Genomic DNA, 22,310 nt, shown 5'->3' with positions numbered 1-22,310 from the left:
GCGTAGAGTGGATAAAGTGAAATATCTGCCATATCTACATATTACATTTTATTGCAAAATTAAAACCTTATCCTAACATGAATCTGTGCTACTGTCAACAAATCCACAGCTCTTGAATTATAAATACAACATGTCTGCGTTTAATACTTCTCTACTCTTCAGATGAAATCACTTTTTATGACCCACATAGTGCAGATTACAGTGAAACTAGTGTTGTCAGAGCTGTTAAACCTAGGGCAATGATTCTTTAAATGTGTAATTATATTGAAATCTGAACATATTATATGTTACATAATGGATAAATAGACGGATGATTCTATGGCAAAAGTACATTTCTCATATAATTACTTGGAGCCAGTATTTTGCCATTTAATGATCACCACCAGTTCACACTGGGCAGGACACCAGGGGCCTAAACGACAGAGCGAGTTCAACATACCCAGGGTCTCTTCTCCTTTTCACTTAACCTTACAAAGGACATCGCGCTAAACAGTCACACAATGCCGGTTATCAACTGGATAAGTCAACCCAGGGTTTCTGTGAAGCGCGTTCACATGTAAGGGCCGTTGTTTGCAACGTATGACGAATCACACACAGGGACAAGTCTGCCCTCAGCTGATCAGCATATTTTACAAACTCAGAGCAAACGATGATATTAGAAAGATATTAAGTTAAGTCAGACTAAAATCCACTCAGCTGCCGCTGCTGAATGCAGGAAGGACAACTGGAAGAAAACGACTGACTGTGTAAATGTGCAAATTAAGTGTATAACATCACTGCTCCATCATTAGAGCACCATTGACTCCAATGATACTCATGTATTATACTAAATGAATATGCTGCACAGATGTATTTTTGTTGTGTTAATGACAGATATAGACTCATTCTCTCAGCCGTATCAAACTATGGAGCAACTAGAAATAAATATAAAACCACAATTTAAAGCAGTACGAATGCTTACTGTCATATCTTATGAGTACAACAGTACTTCAGGCTTCATCGTTTTTATCAGTCTCTGTTGTAGATGTATATCAGTAAAGCTCGATGGATATCTTTCATGTATACATTAAATGTAAAAAAAATAAAATAAAGCGGACGTGATTTAGTGATTGGTCAGTAGGTGGTGTTTAGTTCAGGTTGATCTCTTATCTCCAACATAACCTGCCCTGGAGCAGGTTAGGTGTTCAGCATGGGGATCTACCCCAGTAAGAAGTGAACCACCTTTGTAGTACTGAAAACTCGGAGTTAACCCTGAAGTTACCTCGGTAACCGCAAATCCTGCTTTGTAGTGTACCCCACAGGTACACCTTGATCATGTTGGTTGTTGTGTTACCCTGAAACTACACTGCAATATTAGGTGTAAGACTCTAAACTCACCAGCAGAGGGCAGTACTGGCTAATGCACATTTTACAGTTGCTATGGTGCAGCATTACACGTGCTTGTACAGAGTTGGTATCCAAACAGGCATCTTGAAAGAGAAAGTATGAACCAAATACCAGAGAGAAAATGTCAAGGAAGCAGCTCTGAGTTTGTCTAAATGGACATTTACATACTGGACTGATAATATTTCCATATCATCATGTTGTTGCTCCAAATACACAGACACATATATATACTAATAACCTTAAAGTATGCTAGGTAAAAGAAGCTACAGTCATATGTTTAATAAGTTAAACATATGTTAAAGCTTTATATATTCTGTATATGTAAACAAATGTTTTTGTACCTAAGATGGCCACAACCACATCTCCTCTCAGTATCTCTATGGATCCCCTGGAAATGAAGTAGAGAGCGGTGAGCACATCCCCGGCGTGGACCAGCGTGTCACCCGGGGGGGCGTGGGTGGTCTTGAACTTCATGGCCAGCGCCCTGAGGCATCCCTTGGTGGAGCCTTTAAAAGCCTTACAGTTCTGCAGTAACGTCCGGTTCAGATGGAGGCAGATATCTGCCTGGAGACACTCCGGGAAACCTTTCAGCACCTGCGGAGAGGGAGCGAGGGAGCAAGGAAACAGAGGGAGGAAGGAGACAAGGAGGACAAAGAAGGAAGGAGGGAGGGAGGGAGAGAGACGAAGGGGGAGGATAGAAGGAAAGAAAGAACAAAAGAGGTGAGAAAAGTAATAAACATCAACATAAAGGAGAGGTGAAAGAAGAAGGAGGATGTGAATTGATAGAAAGGGTTGCGACACTGTTGACACATGTAGTTAGCAGCCAGTGACGGATACAGGAAGTAAAGAACATTAAGCTATTGCCAAATAAATGTCACACATTATGAGTGCTTTAAAAAGATGAATAAAAAGTGTCTTCATCCCAACTAGGGAACATTTATGGGACATCCGCCTTTTACTGTTATTACACCATTCCACAAATTAACTTGTCCAAACTACAGCCTGCACATTTATCAGAAGATATTGGTTCTAACCATCAAAGTAACCACGGTTCTTTAATTCATCTTTTATGATTCAACCCTGAGTGCGAGACGAGAATCAGCAGTTTGAGATTCGAACTCTTAGAAAGAGCCGATGTGTGGATTTTCGGAACAGAGTCAGCAGGCCCGTATAGTGTAATTAATATGAAGAATTAGTGCAATTTTAATGAGTTCACTGTAAGCGAGGGAAGCCCGGGCTCTTCTAAGCGGCAGGCTATGGGCTTCTCTTGTAACTCTCCGGCTGACTGCACAGAACAGAACTGTACCTACAACTCCCACACTGTGTTTCTGCCTCTCCATCGGCCTGTTTTCCATCTGCTTCGGGCCGATCTCTTCATTTCAGCCTTCACTGGGCCCTGTTTTCAGCTCACTTTCGGCCAATGGCCATTACACCTCCCGTATTGCTCAAGTTTTACAAGCCTCATTGCTCGCCATCCCTACCCCTGTACTCTTTTACTCCAGTAATGAGTCAATCGTTTTTCTTTTACCATTACCTCTTTCCCTTCTTTCCTCTACTTCAAAGACCTCCTTCATTATCGCACAACTTTTTAAATGATTCAGGTCTTATTTGAAGACAGTCAAGAACATAGAATCATGTAAGATGAAATAGTATTCTCTGAATAAATACTTTGAAACATGCGTATAATTAATGCACTTATACCACTTAAAGTAATAATCTCAAAGATTTCCATGTAAATAAATCACTATACAGTCACAATAAGTCACTATCTATCACTGAATGAGGTAACACAATGGTGATTGAGCCTATGGCCCACTGATGAAAGCTTTTGCATTTGCAGTTTTACAGACTGGGTGTCTGGTGCGACTTTCGCGGAATAAATCACAAGCGGCGCTCAGTTACTGATGTGTTCTCCATCACCCAGCAGTGGTTGGTCTGCCAGAGAGGGTAGGCGGAGCTAAGCGGCTGCTTTTCTGCTCTCTGCAAGTGTTGCGAGTAAACAGTAATCTATTATGGCTGAACAAACAAAGAAAAGATGGATGACTACAGATACAACTTCAAAAATAAGTGAAAATCCAGAGAAAAAGAAACAAACTCAACGCTCAGATGAAGGCAAACAGTCTGAAAAGGAAAGCGACCGTCAGCCAGGAAAATCAAGAGTTACAACCGGAGCCAACCGTGGATGTCACACATGTCTGGATACCCGGGAAGTGTGCTCCTGCAATTACCATTTATTGCCATAGGTGCCGCCAAAGAGAATGAAATTGAGATCTTTAAGATAATAACTCTAATATTATGTTTATTTTCTTTGATAGAGACCTGATACTTTATGTCTGTTAATGTGTTTTGCATTTTTGATACACAGAGCAAAATTCAATTAAGTTAATCATAGCTGTTCTAACTTATATATTTAACTACTTAAAATACATCTGTAAAATGCATAAAACACATCCTTGGTGGAGATAAACATTACTTTACTAAAAACCAAAGCAGGGGAAGTGAAAGATGCTTTGTTCAGCCCCGAGTATCGCCTCCAGTCTCCCTCTGAGGTTGCATACAGCCCAAACAAGCACCAACACAAAGGTTAGGCGGATTGTATGAAGCCTCAGACACAAAACCTGAGGCTAAAAAGTCTGTAAAGCTGCTGCTTTCTAGGAGAACAACTCCAAAATTCTCTCATCTAGACAGTGGAGGATTGACAGATGGAGATCACCAAGAAAACAAACCAAAAAAAGAAATGAAGCCTTTAAGCAGGTTTTTACTGCTTCTGTATACACCTTTCTTCTCAATATATCTGAAGATGTCAAGTATTAAAATATTTGGGACTAGTTTTTTTTAAAGAGGACAGGAAAACAAAACAACTTCAGAAGCAGTTAGCCCTGTCGCCTCTAGAAGGTCCATAGTTTGAATCCTGGTTTGGACGTAGGGGGCCTTTTTGCATGTTCTCCCAATGCATGTGTGGGTTCCCTACGGGTACTCCGGCTTCCACCCGCAGTCCAAAAACATGCTCGTTTGGTAAATTGGGGACTCTTAATTGCCCGTAGGTGTGAATCAAAGCTGTTTGTCCAATCCCTAAATGGAACAGAGAACGTCCAACTCGTCCTAAAATCCAAAATTACCATAAAAATCAGGACTAAATGTTCATCTCAATGACAGCAGGAACCTAAGAAATAAAAGTTTAGCTGTACACATTCAAACATCTCAATTGTCTTTACTTCCCCCGAACCAAGCCTGAGAGCTACATTGGGCTGTGGCTATGTCTGTGTCAATAAAACAACATTCAGATTGTTTTTATGTTATTGATCTCTACAAGGTTCTGCATAAGTCCTACACATTCACAGACTAATGAGAGGTCAGCTGTAAAAGGGCAACCGCAATGTCCAGCTCATCCACAAGCAAAACATTTGTATTCCTTCCTCCTGCTCTAATCATGACATTCAGCTCCTTATCAGAGTTGCATTATTATCCTATCCTACGTTGTGGAGACAGACACACCCACAATCTGTATTCCAAATAATGATAATAATTAACACAATTAAACTTCTCTAATGCAGTCAGCTCACTATGCTGCACTTCACCGGGCCTTAAAGAGGGCAGCATAACGAGGGAAGAGGAGCACATTGGAAAACACACTAATGGATTCTTGTTGAATTTGTTCCCTCTTTACTTCACTGGCTCGCTTATTACACTGAAATGAAACAGGATTTCAGTAACTGAATAGATACTTGCAGTGGGACTCCCATGCTACCTCTAATAATAGTAAAATCTTTGTTTATGAAGCACCTTTAAAAAAACTGCTGTTGGAAATTGTTTCACAAACAAAGAAATGACAATCAGAACGGTTAAAGGTAAAGATAAAAATAAAAGTAACACAGACAAGAACAGATAGTTAAAGATCCAATAATTAAGACAAAGCCATGCGGTAAAAATTACTCTTGAGAGACAATTAAAAACAAGGCGGTGATTTATTTTCATCTACATTCCCCCTGATGCTACTGCAAAGAGTCAGAGCCCTTACACTGTGTCACCCTTTGTCCAAAGTCTTGTCCTGGGAGTCACTAACAGGATTTTCAGTGGATCGCAAGGTATGGCCTGGTCGAGTTGCTTGGTGCCGTACAATGCAAAGTGGGATGGGTCATGAATATCGAATAATCATTAATTTATAAAAAATCAAAGAGTACTACCGCCAGACGGTTGCTGTAGCGCATCTAAACACTCTTTGCTAACCTCCAATTTATAACAAAAGAAGAAGAAAGCATTTGTGCTGAGTGCCGGTACAAGGGGTGTTACGCTGTGAGATTCGGAACCGGAAACCAAAGAGTTCTGTGTGGGTATGTGAGGACAAGTGAAAACTCTGCCAGGTAAAAACATTTCGTAAGTCTATAACAACTATGCTCAGCATGAGACATGATCCATGTCTGTGTGTTAGATAGGGAAGATGCACAGTTTATTAAACTGCATGCTTTATAGGTGCGGAACACACTTTGATATGAAAATTAAACCAACAGAGTTGTAAAAAAGTAGATCGGTCTCTCTCTCCTTACATCAGCACGTTTGGGCGCACAGGGTTAACTTCAACTGATACTCGAGCAGTTCCCAGTGAATATCGAATAGTATTTTTGCTTGAAATGCCCATCCCAAATGCAACGGCCTGAAAAGTTTAGACTGAAGTTTTAAAATCAATTTGAAATGCTTCTGTAGGGACAATAATGAGGGGCTCCGATGGGGGATTTATAAAATAATCTGGATGCTAGAAAGGCTTCCTGAAGCTAATAGCAGAGATATTTTAATAAAGTGTATTTTTCTGAGATTATGAAACTGCTGAAAATACAAAAAATATCTTCATAATCATTTATAGATATTGCAAATGATACATGATGTGTTGTAAACAATGATAGTAAAGATGAGATCCACTGACGTATTCACTGCATCAACAGATCTCCACTGAGTGTCATATTCATCAGAACAATTGTGTGTGCGTGCATCTGTGGCTGCATGCATGTCACATTGGAGTCAAAGCCTTCAGAACACTAACACAGAGAAACAGAAGATGTGATGGGACAATGCCTCTGTGTGTGTGTGTGTGTGTGTGTGTGTGTGTGTGTGTGTGTGTGTGTGTGTGTGTGTGTGTGTCAGCAATAGCATCCTATATGTTGTGACTCACACAGTTCATATAGGGGTGGACTGTATACAACAAGCATGTTGAACACACTCCTTCAATCCATGTGTTCTTGCATGTATGTGTGTGTGTGTGTGTGTGTCTGTGTGAGAGCAAGCATAGTATGTTTGTGTCCTTTGACATGTGTGACTCAATGTGTCTGCATGTGTTTGTATGTAAAAAAAATGTTTAAGCCCTCATGCATGTAAACAAACTGATGTTGGTCAATGCATGTTGCAAACATTTGCACTTGTTTGAGTTTGCATGTGTGTGTGTGTGTGTGTGTGTGGATATTATGTATGATACTCACATCATTCCTATTTTCTCTGATGGTGTCGGACCATGCATGCTGAGACAAAGTCTTCACATCATCCTATTAACGTACAACGCAGGCTCAACAATACTCCTCTAGCCTTTGGTGTGTGTATTCATGCCAGCACTCATTCATTAACATGAACAGACTAGGTGTGTACACACGCAGGATTTGGGGTGGATGAGGAATGAGTACTCACAGCATTCATGTCGATGCCGTTGGTGTAGGACCAGGCGTGCTGGAAGTATTCCTCCAGCCGCTGCCTGAGCGGGTTGGGGATCTGGTGGAAGCGGATGAACTCTCTGACTCGCAGCATCTGGGTGTGGTAGCGGGCTGTTCCCGAGTACAGCCGCTGGATGATGGCTGACACATTCCCAAAGATACTGGCGTACATCAGAGCTGGAGGTGGGGAGACGAGATAAGGGTAAGGGTGAGAAATGGAGGAGGATTTGGAAGAGTTACAAGGAGGTAGGCAGACGGAGAGAAAAATATATACATTAAACGAAAGAAAAGGGCCACAGATATGACCTGACATATTTCTGACTGTCTGTCTTCTCTATCTAAAAGAAATGTATTACTCAGCTTGACACCCTTGGGTGATATGATAAAAAATACTGCAATTGGAGAGAGGAGTGGGAAAGTTAGGTGGCATCACAGTGTAATGTAATCCCACCAGTTTGTTTGAGCAACTTCCTGCCTTTGTGTGACCAAACCTGACAGTTCATTTGGGGTCCTGGAACTAAACATATCAAATAAACCACCTCTGGCATTCTGTACCACTTTTGTATTTTGCTACTGGATTTGGACAACTCAGACTTTTGTGGACATACAGGAACTTCAGCTTAACTTCATAAAGCATTCTGTACTTTTAAAATCAAGTCACCCGATTTCTGCACATAAGGTTACTTCCAGTTTGGATAGGATGATAAATTACACAATGTATTGTATAAAAGGACTGGTTTGGATTTTTTCCAGTCTACCTTAATACAACAACTACCTGACTTAGTTTCAGTGTAATTGATGAATGAATCCACAGCCCTCTTACTGTGTAAAAATGCATTTAAAAGTTTGTTGGTTGAGAAACAGCTACAAAATAATGTATTACAAAAAAGACTTTGACTTTGGAACTTAGTTGAGTTGTCAGACTTATACTGCTGATAATACATGCCATTTTACGCAAAGGACAGTTGATTTTTCTCTAATTTTAAGCTTATACTTGTGGAGTAGCTAAGCATAATTTACATTAAAAAAAATCCAAATTTTTCTCACACTGGTTCTCTGTGCAGGCCCTCATATGGCCTCTGCCTGAAACAACTCAGTCAGCTCTGTCCCTTTAGAATACCTTCACTTTTTCGATTTGAGATGAATGTCTGGAGCTCTTGTCCTTTGGATAAGTAAACACTGATGTCTTTCCTTCACAGCCAAAGAAACACTCTCTCTGAGAAAAACTTGACGAGCAGAGCCATTGAGCAGAGTGGTAGACTGAGCTGCTGGGTGGGCGTGTCGTTGAAGTTCTGCTGTGTCTCAGGCAGATGCCCAAATATAGAGTTCCTCCACTTTGTGACATCACAAAGTGAAGTGTCTGAAGAAACCTGCAGACTGACACTTATTTTAGCAGGGGATTACTCCAACATACTTTGACCAACAGGTTTAAAACTTCAACCAAGTTTAGTCTGGACATCCAACATTGTATATATGTCATAAAATGTGAAACAGCATAACACCCCCTCATTAAATTAATGACTAAAATGTGAAGCCTTTTTATTGACTAAAACTAGACTAAAACTAATGACTAAGGGTAAAAATGACGACTAATGTGACTAAAACTAATAAGCATTTACTTCTAAAAAAATAATCTAAAATAGCTGCCAAAATTAACACTGCACTAAGATAACAATAACAATAACTTTATTGATCCCCAAAGGGAAATTCACTAGGGTGTCCTGTGAGTCTGCATAGACAGGAAGAATGATTACAGGCTCCAAAAATGAAAATGCATGAAAGCAAGGGAGTATTATTCAAGTCAGACTCAAGAAAATATGCACCTATCTTAGGGATAGTCATGAAAAATACTACTTTCTCCATGTGAGTTGCTGTAATTGCTATTATTGTATTTTGTGCAGTATAAAAGCCAACTGCAAATAAAGTTTAACTATTACTCCCATATTATAATATTACCATTTAATGCACACTCATTTTACATGACTCATTCAACATGTCTGAATCATCAGCAGACATTTTTCTTTGACTTTGAAAGAACAAATGTAAATCTGAAGTGAATTTTCTTCCTTTAAAATGTTATTTTGCATGAGGTCAGTCGTCTGTAGAACAGCTTGCCTGATCTTCAAGGCTTTTGTCTGCAGAGGACAGAGTGTTTTATGTTGTATCCTTCACTGGCCTCCATGTTTAGTCCTTTTGTCATGATGGATCCTGCTACCCTCCCAACCTCTGTCAGCTCCCATCACTGTTGACATCACCCTCTAAAAGCGCTACGTGTGAGAGTGAGAATGTGACCGTGTGTGTCACAAAGGACGCAATTGATCCCAGACTCTTTTAAATCAGTTTCATAATGCCCACTGCTGTTTCATAGCACTCTTCTTTTTCACAGCAACAGAATATCGTACTTCAGTGATGGAAATTTTGCAAGCCTCAGGTCATTTTTTTTGGCCAAGCAAACGCAAATCTGTCAGGAGGAGGAACAAAGCCAAAACTAAAAATAAAAACAAAAGAAGCCCTGTTGAATAAGAGCCTGCAGTGTTTGATTACACCCTCTTTAAACTACAAGTACAGTAAAAACATGTTGCCTTTTCAATGTATTCCATAAGTACAACATAACATAATGAGAATCTGCATACTATAAACTTTGTGGCCTGAGAACTACTTTTAATGTCTTTTAAAGATTGATATTCTTATCCTCCGGTTTGCCTGATCAATGGGGTCCAGGGCTTCTGCCAGCCAGCAGAGGTAATTACTTTGTAGAGAGGAGGTTGAGTTGATAAGCATGAGACGGGATATTACAATCCCTGTTGATTGATTTTATTAATAAATCATGAGGGTGATATGCTTTCAGAATGAAGAGCATGATCTATGGCTCTGTTCAGGCCCGTTAGGTTTAAGAAGAACAGAAAAAAATAAGGTCTAAAACTTCTTAACTCTCTAATTGGCGAGATCTGGTGTTAAGTAGTCCCCACTGTGCTGACTGGAGTCTGCAGAAAAGTTAGAGCAGCGCTGGAAGAGGAGGATTTACAACAAATGCAAATGTCTGACTGAAATTCAGCCATCTCAGGAACAAAATCCAGTTAGATATTACTGTATTTCACTGGTTTTCCAAGATAAATATTGCTGAAATGAATACTGTTCAGTGTTCATATCTTCTTTAAAGCGCCCGTGAAGAAGTCTGTGAAGGCTCTCAGTCATCCAGGTCATGGTACTTCGAAGCTTAATCCAAAAGGCAACTGGACTTGGTCTCTGTAGGTCAGGAGCCAGAAATATAAGCCTCATTACTAACGAACTACAGAGGCTTATATTTTTAGCCCCGTCCAGCAGTCAGTTTAGAACTGAAGAAGCCTTTCGGATGAGAGGTGAAACTTCTTCAAGAACTTCAACAAAGTCCAGTTGCCTTTTGGATTAAGCATAGAACTTCTGTGAGGAACCGTACCTCTTATCTCTTTGCTGATTTTGTCCTGTACATGCTTTAGTTTGTTTTTAACAAAAAATCTCATCCTGCTTTCTTCAACAGTCATATGTGTCACTCATATATTTTTGCCTTGGAAAATGTAAACAAAGGCAGCATGCAGTTAATCACTTCGTCTGACACCTACCCCCCGCCAGCAGTTTCAGGCATTAAAAATAACTCTAAAGAAATAATCAATCTTGTCGCTGATGTTGTGTTTGCTTTTGTAGGTCATATAGAGTCGTCAGAATAAATCTCTGTCTGTTTTATAACCAGTGAAAAAACTCCTCAAAGGAGCTTTAAACTTAAAGTGGAGCAGAGAAAAGGTGCAACGCTTTGGCCAGAGAGCTGGTCGACATTGCTTCAGTGACTAGAAAGGCAGCAGATCGACTCTGGCAGCTCTGATGGAGCCTGAGGGCAATGCAGATGGATATGATGTAATATTTGCATTTAGAGTACGGGTCATGAGGTGTCTGCATTGTTTAATTTCAGCATGAATAAGGAAAGTTGTTTGTGTAAGTTATTTTTCAAACAATGAGACTTTTTTTGTTGTACTTCCTTCCACCCAAGCCTGAAGGACACATCAATCAATCACAGGGCTGACACGTAGAAACGTTCCACACTCACATTCACACCTACAGACAATTTAAAGTCCTCAATTAACCTAACGAGCACGTCTTTGGACTGTGGGAGGAAGCCGGAGTACCCAAAGGGAAACCCTGCATGCATGGGGAGAACATACAAACTCCACACACTCCCCTATGTCTGAACCAGGGTTCAAACTAGGAACCTTGCAGCCCCTGAAGGAAGCAAACTTATTGTATCAGATATAGTTTAACCATATCATCAGCACTTACATCCTATGAGCATGACGCAGATGGAGAAGATCTTCTCAGAGTTGGTGTTCGGGGACACGTTTCCAAACCCCACACTGGTCAGACTGCTGAAGGTGAAGTACAGAGCTGTGACGTACTTGTCTTTGATGGAGGGTCCCGAACCTGAGATGGAAGTTAGAGGTAACATAAATGAGAGTTTGTCACTGATGATTATTCCACTATTGAATCAAAAGCAGGTGTCAGACTTAAAGAAGCATGAATAATTTATAAATCATATTAAATCTAAGATAACTAGATAGTACAACTACAATCATTCTAACCAGTGTTTTTCCTCTCAGTACCTGGTACGGAGTCGTTGTAGTGTTTTCCCAGTTGGTCCCCCAGAGTGTGGAGCCAGCCAATGGAGCCATTCCTCTCTACGCTACCAATGGCATACCTGGGAAAAGTGACAGTCACAGTATTGTTATACCGTGCATGAAAACTGATGTTTGCAATAATGACGAATTTAGCGCTGCTAAAGTAAGTACAAAGAAAAGCAAACTGAAAAGATTTTTTAACTCTAAATGAGAGTTGTAAAAATAAGATTGAGCCTCAAAATTGAAAAAGATAATCTACTAATTTTGACTGTGGTGAGAATAAAGAAAACCTGGAGTTAGATGCTACAGTGTTGACATAACAAAGTGCAACTCTGTGATGCATGCTGTCAAAGACATGACAATCAGACAATCAGACAGTTTCATGGCGTTGTACCAGATGCAGGCCAGCCAGTGTGCGATGAGGGCGAAAGTGCACATGAGGAGGAAGAGGACAGCTGCGCCGTACTCCGAGTAGCGGTCCAGCTTCCTGGCTACGCGCACCAACCGCAGGAGACGAGCCGTTTTCAGCAGACCAATCAGAGTGGTGGTCTGATATGAGGGGTAGAGACAGAGAAAAGTCGAAATGAGATAGTGTAAAAAAACAAAGTGCGTCTGATATCTCCTCACTGCATTCCCACCTGCTGTCATCTTATCACATACACAAAAACTACACGTACACACACACACACAGGTGATGCAGCCATGGCTGTGTCTGATGTGATTCACTGCTGTGGAGGAGGTAAATCCTGACTCCCTTTTTATTTCTGTGGGATGTACTGTGAGAGCATTCTGCTGGCCCCCTCCATGTCCATACAACAAGTAAATAACAGGCCGATTACTGCGCTGGCAGAGAGCCACGTGTGCGTGTGTGTATGTGTGTATGTGTGTATGTTTCCTTATTGTAAATAATAGCTGTCTGGGTGGAAAATCCCTACCTTCTTGGCTCTGTGGCCTCTTACGGACAGCATCAATGAAGTGAAACTTGGCAGAGCTGATTGTTGGGGAATGCCCACATTCATCTCTTTTGGCTTAGTCACATGTTTTTGTTACTAACACCCTTCCCATTACTTGTAAATGCATTTTAAGTATCTCACACTCTTTAAATTATACAGTGTTGAGCTGTTGTGTGGAGTGATTCCATCAACTTTGGATTTCATCCTCATTATGTGGGAAGGATCATCAGAGGGCTCCAGCAACCTACAGTGTAACTCACCTCCCCTCCCTCTTCCTCTGACTCCCACCTCTTCCACCGAACACCCACCTCTCACATCCTTAAATTCTTCAAACAACACCTACATCACTTCACTCTTCTATCGTTTAGCAAACCTCAGAACCCTTGATAACATGCCCGGTGAATACTAATGAAAATTAGCTAATTCCAGCTCATTTACATTGATTTGTAAACTACAGTGCTGATTAATGTGCATGTGCTTACATTACACATTGGTGGGTATTTAGGAGGCAGGGGAGGTCCCATTGTAATAGAAGGTGCAGGTGAGAAGACACATTCGAACTCTGGTGCGGACCAAACCACCGGATCATGGTCCGCCAGAGAACATAAGAGTACCAATCATCGTACGATTCGAATCAGGTGAAAACATAAAGGGACTTAAAGTAGGACCTAATACAGGAAGCAAATTAAACAACTGTGCATTGTGGGTTGTTAATGGATGTTGACACTTGCAGAGAGAGCCACACAGCCAGGCAGAAAGATGTATAGAGGACAAACGCGGGGGAGCGACAAGGTGAGGCCTTTAATAGAAATATGGGCTGACCAAACAATTTCACAAATGCTTGTGGAAACACACAAGAACACGGAGGTGTTCAAACTGTTCATTGGGAAAGCTTCGGTGGAACAATGTCATTTCAGAGTAAAAAAAAATCTCAGTGGAGGAAATTCTGATCAATTAGAAAGTAGTTTCCTTGCGCATTAAAACTTTTGGTCCACTGGTAAAAGCTGCCGTGTGAACACAAACCAAACTCAAGGAAAAATGTAACATTGTAACAATTTGTTCTTTGATTCGGATCAAACAAACGGACATCAGGTGTGAAAGCGCCCTCAGTCTCTGCTGCTGAGTATGTCCTCAGATCTTATGGAAGTACAATACTTAAACACTGTAGTGACCCAATAACCCACTGATTTATTTCAAATGTGTTGAGAAATCCTTTGGTGTATAGGACAATTGTGAAAATTGGGTAACAGATTGTATATCTTTAACTTCAGGGTCATTTCGTTAAAGTTGGGAATGGTCAATGGACTGTACTTATATAGTGAATTTCCACTCAAATCGCTTTTATACTACATATCACCTTCACCCATTCACACACTGATGGCAAAGGCCTAAGTGCCTATCTCCAATCATTATCTCTGCCCATGCATATCTATGGAAGATATGTAATTTGGTACCAGTTATTAACTTAATACATCAGGGAAATAAATACTTGGATGCAAAAAGAAGCTTATTTAATTAAATTATAATTAATTAAATATGCCCAATAAGTTGTGTCAAACTTTTAAAACTCTAACTAACTTCAAACTAACTTTTTTACAATGTAATGCAGTACATGCATGCATGCATGCTGGTGTTATTTTAAAGGAGCAAGTTGCCCCTGGGAAAAGCCACTGTCAGTCAAAGCAGGTGTTCTCTGTAATCGATAGAAGCAACAATAGTTGAAATTGGCGCCATAGCTGTGGAGAAAGTTGTACTAACAGCTCGTGGTTTCCCCCATTCTACATGCCTACATCACCCAGCGTGCATTGCGCCCCGTCCCTCTGAAAGGAACGGCCCAGCGAGAGACGCTGGAGTGAAATACTACCGTTTTCGCTGAAGGCAATGGAATCCAAGTACGATGAGAATATACCGGTGGATCGTCTAAAAAATCTTCAGGTCTGCAGTCTACATTTCAAACCTGACGATTTTGATTGACATGACATCAGAGGTGGGTGTCCTAGATTGAGGAAGTGTAGTTTGGCAAGCTCCCTGGCCCTGGACCCAGGTTTTCCTGAAGCAGATAGCGTCCTCCAAAGGCACAGAGCGCATTTTTTTGTTTTACCATAATGGCATTAGCTCCCCATAATAGCATGATAGGACTGAGGTTGAAAATCGGCGAACTGGCCCTTTCAGTGTCTGTATCTAATGAATAAGATGTATGCTCTACAAAGCTCCATGTAAAATTTCATTAATGGAACAAAAAGCAGCATGAATGTCATGTTCTCTCTGCTAACAATCACCAAATGAAATACATGAAATCTTACTGATGGGAAAATTACCCATGTGTCACTCGACAGCTGTCAGTGATGACGCAAAAAGATGATGATTCATAATTGTCTCAATTTACTGCTCAATTTACAGTCAAACTCTGAGTGTTTTATATAAGGAGGAGTGATTGAGTGAAGTAGGGGTGACTGATAGACACAGCTAGAGTTCTTTCAAGCGTACTTTAAATTATGGACCTGAAACGTCTACAGTGCCTCTTTAAATCTGACTAACTGTCAGAAAACCCAAAGATGATATTATCATTACAATAACAAAGATGTTAAAGAGGGAAACATAACAGATCCTCACACAGGAGAAGCTGGGGGCAGAGAATTCTGGGTATTTTTCCTTCATAAAGCACTAAAACAATCAATTAATGAGTAAAATTTGACTTTCTCTCAATCAATACTTGAACTTCTATTTCGACCAGCGTTTTGTGCACTTAATTGTGAGATGTAAGGCAGACACTTCTTATTTTGACGCTCCACCACACTTGACTGCAAATCAGCTTCCCCATGGAGACAATTAAATTATGAAACAAGAAGTAAACCCACCTCTGCCTCTCTTTGTCTTCCTCTTATTCCCTTTCTTCCACCTCCCTGTCTCCCTCCTCCTTTCGCTGTTTGTATCTTTCTGTTTCTCATCCCCTCTTTTAGTCTGATTCCACTAAATAAAGACACTGGCAGATGGCAGACATGGTGTCAATGCAGCTAAAACATTTCTCTTATGTTCTCCTTATCACTCCGTCTCCCTTCCACATGTCTGATCTCCTCAGTGGTATAGAAACAGACAATCACATCTCCCTCCCTCCATCATCGTACCTCCTCTCCGTTGCGGTAGATGAGCAGGTCAAAGGGGATAGCAGCCACCATGTCGATGAGGAACCAGCCTTTGAAGTAGTGGACGGCGATGCGCACCGGGTGGCTCACCACCTCGTCATTAGTGTTCACATATGTTGTCCTGAGAGGAAGAGGGCAGATTACAGTTAAATTACTGACATCATCAGTTATTATTTTTGATGATACCGCTACTACTGTGAAAACCACTTTGTACCATTTACTTTTAGAAGTTTTCTCCCTGAAAGAGTTTTCAGAGTTTCCTTTATTATTATTTTAACATTTTTTTTAACCAAGAAGTCCCTGGAGATCTATTTTACAAAGGAGACATACCCAAGAGATCAGACTAATTCAGACGCACAGTTTGCATTTGTTAAGGGTGCCCTCTAAACCCACTGCTGATCGCTGCAAAAAATGCATGTAGGGGTTTGAATATTATCAATATTTATTTGAAAATAACAGAGAACTAATGATTTATCATCATGTGTTGCTCTTTACAGCTCCTGTGAGGAGTTGTTCACTGGTTATGATTACTCTGTATGATCTACAAAAGCAAACCAGACCATCAGCAACAAGACTGATAATTTCTTTAGAGTTATTTTTAATGCCTGAAACAGCTGGCAGGGGGTATGTGTCAGACAAAGCAATTAACTGCATGCTGCCTTTGTTTACATTTTCCAGGGCAAAAATTTAAAGTGACTCATACATATGACATTAAAGAAGATGTTAAAGAAAGCAGGATTAGATTTTTAGTTAAAAAACACCACTTAAGCATGTACAGGAAAAAATCAGCAAAGAGATGAGCGGTGCAGCTTTGTCCAAAGGGGACGCCAAAATCCACTCATACCGAAAGTTCCTCACAGTAGCTTTAATAATAATTACAAAGTATTAAGTAATTAAGTAACTGATTACTCTACTGTATTGGTACAGAAGTGTGCATGGACACCCTGTTGTTGTTAACAGCCACAGAGCTAATCCTGAAACTTTTGGCCACCACGTCCTGGTCTGTCTGCGTCCTTGCAACACTGAGGGGTCGGTCTATCAGTGGGCCTTTAATGCTACTCTCTGTACGAAGATAATAACTGAAATCTGTGACTGCAGCATATTGCTACTATGTTAAATCAAACTTAGGCTCGTTATAGCTTAAAACATTATTAAGTTGTGATGTATGCATTGCTAATATAGAAGCTGTTGCAACACCGAGAGAAGTTAAAACGCACCTCTGAGTATAAACAAATTAGTCATACATGCGGCTATGGGAGGATTATACTTACTCATGGTAAAACAGCCGCTATTGTTCATTTATTGCAAGCCATTTTGCAACACAGTTATTCAGCAGAGACCTGATTTATTGATATGATATTTCAAATTTAATTTAGTTTACTACCAGGTGCTATGAGGCAAGTTTGCTCGAGCCAATTGAGTTGAGTTTTGTGCTTTGTGAGTTGGTTTCTGAGGTAATTCTGGCGATATTCCAGGACTCATTGGGGATATTAGTTGGGATATAAAAATGCACTGTGCTTGTATCCTGATTATGAATCCATGTAAATGAACCCCTTGTTGTACAAATTAAATTTCCTCTAGGCTTTGTTTTGTGAAGGTCAACCTGAACCAGTTACAGTTTAAATAAAAATAAAATGTTAAATTCACCTTTAATGAGGCAGTTTTCTTTTTCGGTTTCTCTTAACAACCAGCTCTGATAACATTAATGAGGACAAATGACCTGATTTCGAACTGATCTTGCAGCTTTCTTGCAGCTAATTGGACTGTTGCTGTTTCTAACACAACAAATAACACTGCTACAACAACTTATACTTCTATTTTTACTAGTACTAATACTAAGTCTACTGTTACATGTCCATGTCAGACCTGAAGTTGATGAGGATGTCGATAATGAACATGATATCCACTATGAGGTCCACCACATTGAGGGGAGAGCAGGAGTAGCCGCAGCTCTGTATGGCTGCCTCTTCCTGAGAGGAGAGAAAGGGAGAACACAGAAAGGCAGGAGATGTGATTTAAAATCTAATGCTCTAAAAATAGACAACAGTTCTGTGTGATCACCTCCTTTTAAATGGATTAGCATAAGTGGTGTCCAGATGATTTGCATACATTTGTAGACAAAGCTTGAAGAAGTGACATGAAAACAGGACCCAAGAAGCTACATTTTATTCTTTTATTTGTCACCATTTGCCAGCAGATGTTCTATCATTCAAATTACATTTTCATGCCGGTTCTGTTTCGTTCATTTACCCTGGAAAGAAAATGTTAATGCTACAACATCAACAGCATGTCCTACATGTGCAAAAAGTAAACGACTTTCAATATCTCTATCCTGCATCTCCGTCTATCCTACTTTTTGGCCCATCCAGTCGAGGCAGATAGCTGTTCAACATGAGCCTGGTTCTGCTCGAGGTTTCTGCCGGTTGTAAGGAAGGTTTGCTGCCAAATGTTGCCAAAAGTACTGTTCATGGTGGATTCATGTTGGGTCTCTCTCTAAATGATATAAAAAAAGAGTACGGTCTAGACCTGCTCTTTTGTCTTGATATAACTTTGGTTATGATTTGCAATGTATAAATAAAATGTGATTCATTGATTGATTGAATATGAAGACAGCAGTAGGCTTTTATTTTGAAAAGAACTTCCAGCAGCAAGTGTGGACCAGGCTAATGCTAGTGTTACTAAAAGGAAAAAACATCTTTATGACACACTTTGTTGTAAAACTTTGCATGCATGAAGCATATATTGTTGCCTCTCTGACAAAGTAGTTACAGAAAAAGTAAGAAGAAAGAGTGATTAAAAATTTTACATATTAATATATTTTTAATGTCATTATAATGTAATAATTTGTGTAAGTCACAAGACAGGAAATCAACTCGCACACACTGTCCAACTTGCAGAAAATACATTTAATTGCTTGCAACATTTCGGTGCTCAAACTTCATCAGGTAAAAAGTATGCCTGATGAAGGTTGAGCATGCAAATAAATGTATGTATTTTCTGCAAGTTGGACAGTGTGCGCGAGTTTACTTGCAATTTTGACGGATTGTTTCCTCTCCTACGCACACGTCCTATGAAACAGATGTGCAAAGTTTTTCTTTAAGTCAAGTTACAAGACAGAAAAGCCATATAGAGGAGCTTCAGTACGTAGTTTAGCTATTTGGCTAATGGTAACATGAAGAGGGGGTGTATGAATATGTGCAGAGTGTGTGTGTGTGTGTGTGGGAACGCAATTTGATAGTCTTACATATTCTATTATGGATCCAGCATGTGTCATATTTGTTACCAAACAAGCATATCTCTACATACTGTGTGTTTACCATTAAGATGAGCTCAGATCTAAACTAATATAGATACGATTTAAGGATCATATGTTGTATAGTAGTCAAGACCTTAAACAAATTTGATCACTAATAAGCAATATATAATATAATATAATATAAATAAAATTGACATGACTTGACAGCAGTCATGCTCCTTTTCCCACATGAGAGCCCACCTGGTCATTGAGGAGGAACGCGGCTGAGTAGGGCGTCAGGATGGCGGTGTAGATGACCAGCAGCAGGATGAGCCAGTCCCACACCGCCTTGAAGGGGCTGTAGTGCAACACTGTCCACTTGTGGATGCGAGGGGCCTGGAGCTTGTACTCTGGCAACACATCTGCACCCAGAGACAGCACCTGGGGAGACAGAGAGGGGGGCAGAGGGGCAGTCAGACATCGAACAATATGGGAGGAGGGATAAAGAGACAGAGGGTGGACCATGAGATTGTGTGTATAAAGCAGAGTGAGGGAAGCAACCATTCAAACTGCACACACACATTTCACACAGCCAGAGTGCTTATAGCAGCTCTATGAAACATACATTGACTTCCATGACGTGTGCTGTGCTTACATGGTGGCTACAACAACAGCATTTTGCAATTACAGCAATAGAGCCAGTGTCCACTGAAGATGACGAGAGCTGTTCTGAAGGCACTGACCCTCTTAAGGTTAGCCCCACAGGCGTTTCACACACACACATACACACACTCGTTCCAGATATGTAAATGCACCATAATGCATAGATGTGGGCACACACATACCCACACTTAGCAGCCATGATTCCAGTCACATCCTCGAGCTCTCTACAAGTGGCTCTGACACGAGGGCTTTGACTCAAAAGTGACAAGGGACAACGAACTACACAACCATATTCCACACACATCCGTCCTCCATCTCCCGTCTGACACACACAAACACATTAAAATACAAACGCACACCAGGAATAAAATCTTGGGTATTATGGAGGAGTTCTAAGTAGCTTTACTCGCAGTAATGTATTCCACCGTCTGCACGGCACTCGCCCTGAATGAGAGCGGGAATGAATCAGTATAAATAGGCATTAGCACAGGCTGCCTCGTGTCTCTGCTTAATAGAATCACACAGTGAAGTGCAGAAGCTCGGCTCCTGTGCTCAAAGTAAGGGCAGAAAAAAACATTGAGCACAAGAACGCAAGCGGCGAATCCAGAATGGAGTTCCGACTGACTTTCACTGTTTACTGTACTCACACAAACAATGTGTGGATTTATGCACCGATAAACAAGGGAATAACTGAATGGAGGAATGCATTGCAGTACCACTGACATCAGAAGACACTTACTCTGTGTCTGGGCTTTTGCCTTCAGTCAGCAGTGGAACATATTTTCAGCTGATTGCTGTGACTGTTAACAGTAAGAAGAGAGCTGGGTGGCTTAATGTGTATCAGTGTCCCCCAAACATTTTACTTGGGTGGGCCGCTACATTAATGGCCACAAATATATTTATAGTATACTGTGGGTGCTGGTTTAGCTCAGTGCTTAAAATCGGCAGCCATATACAGAGGCTACAGTCCTCACTGCGGCAGCCCCGGGTTCAACTCCCGCCCACGGCCCTTTGCTGCGTGTCATCCCCACTCTCTCTTCCCCCATTTCTGCCACTATCCACTGTCCTCTCTCTAAAATAAATGGCATAAAAAGCCAAAAGAATAATCTTAAAAATTATATATATGTAGTATTCTGTATATTTTAGATTTGGCAGCAAATTTGAGCATTTATGTATTTATTTTATCCATCTGAAAAATACCACCCACAATCAACTAATTAGTCTCCCATGCTCTGCACCAGGCATACCTGATGGTTCTGCTGTATGCGAGAAGGCTATACTGACAATCACACAAGCTCTGCAGAGAAACACACCGAGAGAGAGAAACATTCTGGTATTGCTTTCCTCCTCTTAATGCACTGATTTAGATGTGACCTCTCCTGCTTAATATAGGCCTACTTATACGGTTGTTTAAAGTGGTAATCTCGAAGATCTCAGTTTCATTCTCTTTGGCGATAAACGGTAATTGCAGGAGCACACTTTCCAGATATCCAGACAGTGTTGCATGTGTGACGTCCACGGTTGGCTCCGGTTGTAACTCTTGATTTTCCTCGCTGCCGGTCGCTTTCCTTTTCAGACTGTTTGCCTTCATCTGAGCGTCGAGTTAGTTTCTTTTTCTTTGGATTATAACTTATTTTTGAAGTTGTATCTGTAGTCATCAATCTCTTCTTTGTTTGTTCAGCCATAGTAGATTACTGTTGACTCGCATAACTTGCAGAGACTGGAAAGCAGCTGCTTAGCTCCACCTACCCTCTCTGGCAGACCAACCACTGCTGGCTTATGGAAAACGCAACACTAACTGGGCGCCGCTTGTGATTTTTTTCGCACCAGACACCCAGTCTTTAATACTGCAAATGCAAAGGCTTTCATCAGTGGGCCATAGGCTCAATCACAATTGTGTTACCTCATTCAAGCGATAGATAGTGACCTGTCAGACATTTATTTACATGAAAATCTTATTTACCACTTTATTAAAGGCTTGTAAGTTGACCTTGTCAATGCAGATGTCATTCTGTACTAGTTGGTAATAACAGTTTCGATACGCTACTTTATTAAAAACAACCCTCCTCCATACGTCGCTGACTTCCTACTGTTGATGAATGGAATCATGAGTGACACACCCCCTAACAGGTGACCAATACTCCTCACACTGCTTTAATAGCCTTACACTGACCACCCAATAAGGATGTAGAAATTCCCTAAACAACTATTGCACTGCAGATAAGCACTTTCCAATGTCCAATCCAATGTTTGGGTGCAGAGTCACTTTACATTTTACATATGTGGGTTATTCTTATTAAATAGGGCTGCACAAGATTAAAGAAAACATTATATTGCAATTACTTTGCGCGATTGTGATTTGATTTAACATTAGTAGGACTGCAATTCGCAACCCAACTTTTAATTGCATTAAAAACACCATTAAAACAATGACAATTTCATATGTTTTTGCACCAAACAAACATTTACATTAGGTTAACAGGCCAGGTCGTCTCTGCAGCCCTACAGAGCTTCATTATAATGCTGCATTTCACTAGTTGTGCAGCCCGTCTGTTAAACTAAAAGTCTTTTTCACATGTTTTTCACTTGCTAAA

General features: G+C 40.6%; 1 protein-coding gene across 1 annotated transcript in view; it reads right to left on the bottom strand.

Annotated features, from left to right (window-relative positions):
- kcnh2b (potassium voltage-gated channel, subfamily H (eag-related), member 2b) overlaps positions 1-22,310 on the bottom strand; it is a 281,118-nt gene that overhangs the window by 4,457 nt on the left and 254,351 nt on the right. Inside the window, exons 7-14 of the mRNA XM_069667808.1 lie at positions 19,315-19,494; positions 17,685-17,788; positions 15,801-15,939; positions 12,117-12,271; positions 11,708-11,802; positions 11,388-11,528; positions 7,057-7,256; positions 1,728-1,980 (exon numbers count right to left, since the gene is read on the bottom strand). Of these exons, the coding sequence (XP_069523909.1) occupies positions 1,728-1,980; positions 7,057-7,256; positions 11,388-11,528; positions 11,708-11,802; positions 12,117-12,271; positions 15,801-15,939; positions 17,685-17,788; positions 19,315-19,494 (1,267 nt within the window). The remainder of the gene's footprint in view (positions 1-1,727; positions 1,981-7,056; positions 7,257-11,387; positions 11,529-11,707; positions 11,803-12,116; positions 12,272-15,800; positions 15,940-17,684; positions 17,789-19,314; positions 19,495-22,310) is intronic.

The sequence above is a fragment of the Semicossyphus pulcher genome, unplaced genomic scaffold, assembly GCF_022749685.1.
Source record: "Semicossyphus pulcher isolate SPU_LCO1_2020_fin unplaced genomic scaffold, fSemPul1.0.p SCAF_18, whole genome shotgun sequence".
Taxonomy (NCBI): Eukaryota; Metazoa; Chordata; class Actinopteri; order Labriformes; family Labridae; genus Semicossyphus; species Semicossyphus pulcher.
Note: the sequence above shows the minus strand (reverse complement) of the source record. Positions and strands in the feature narration are given on the sequence as shown.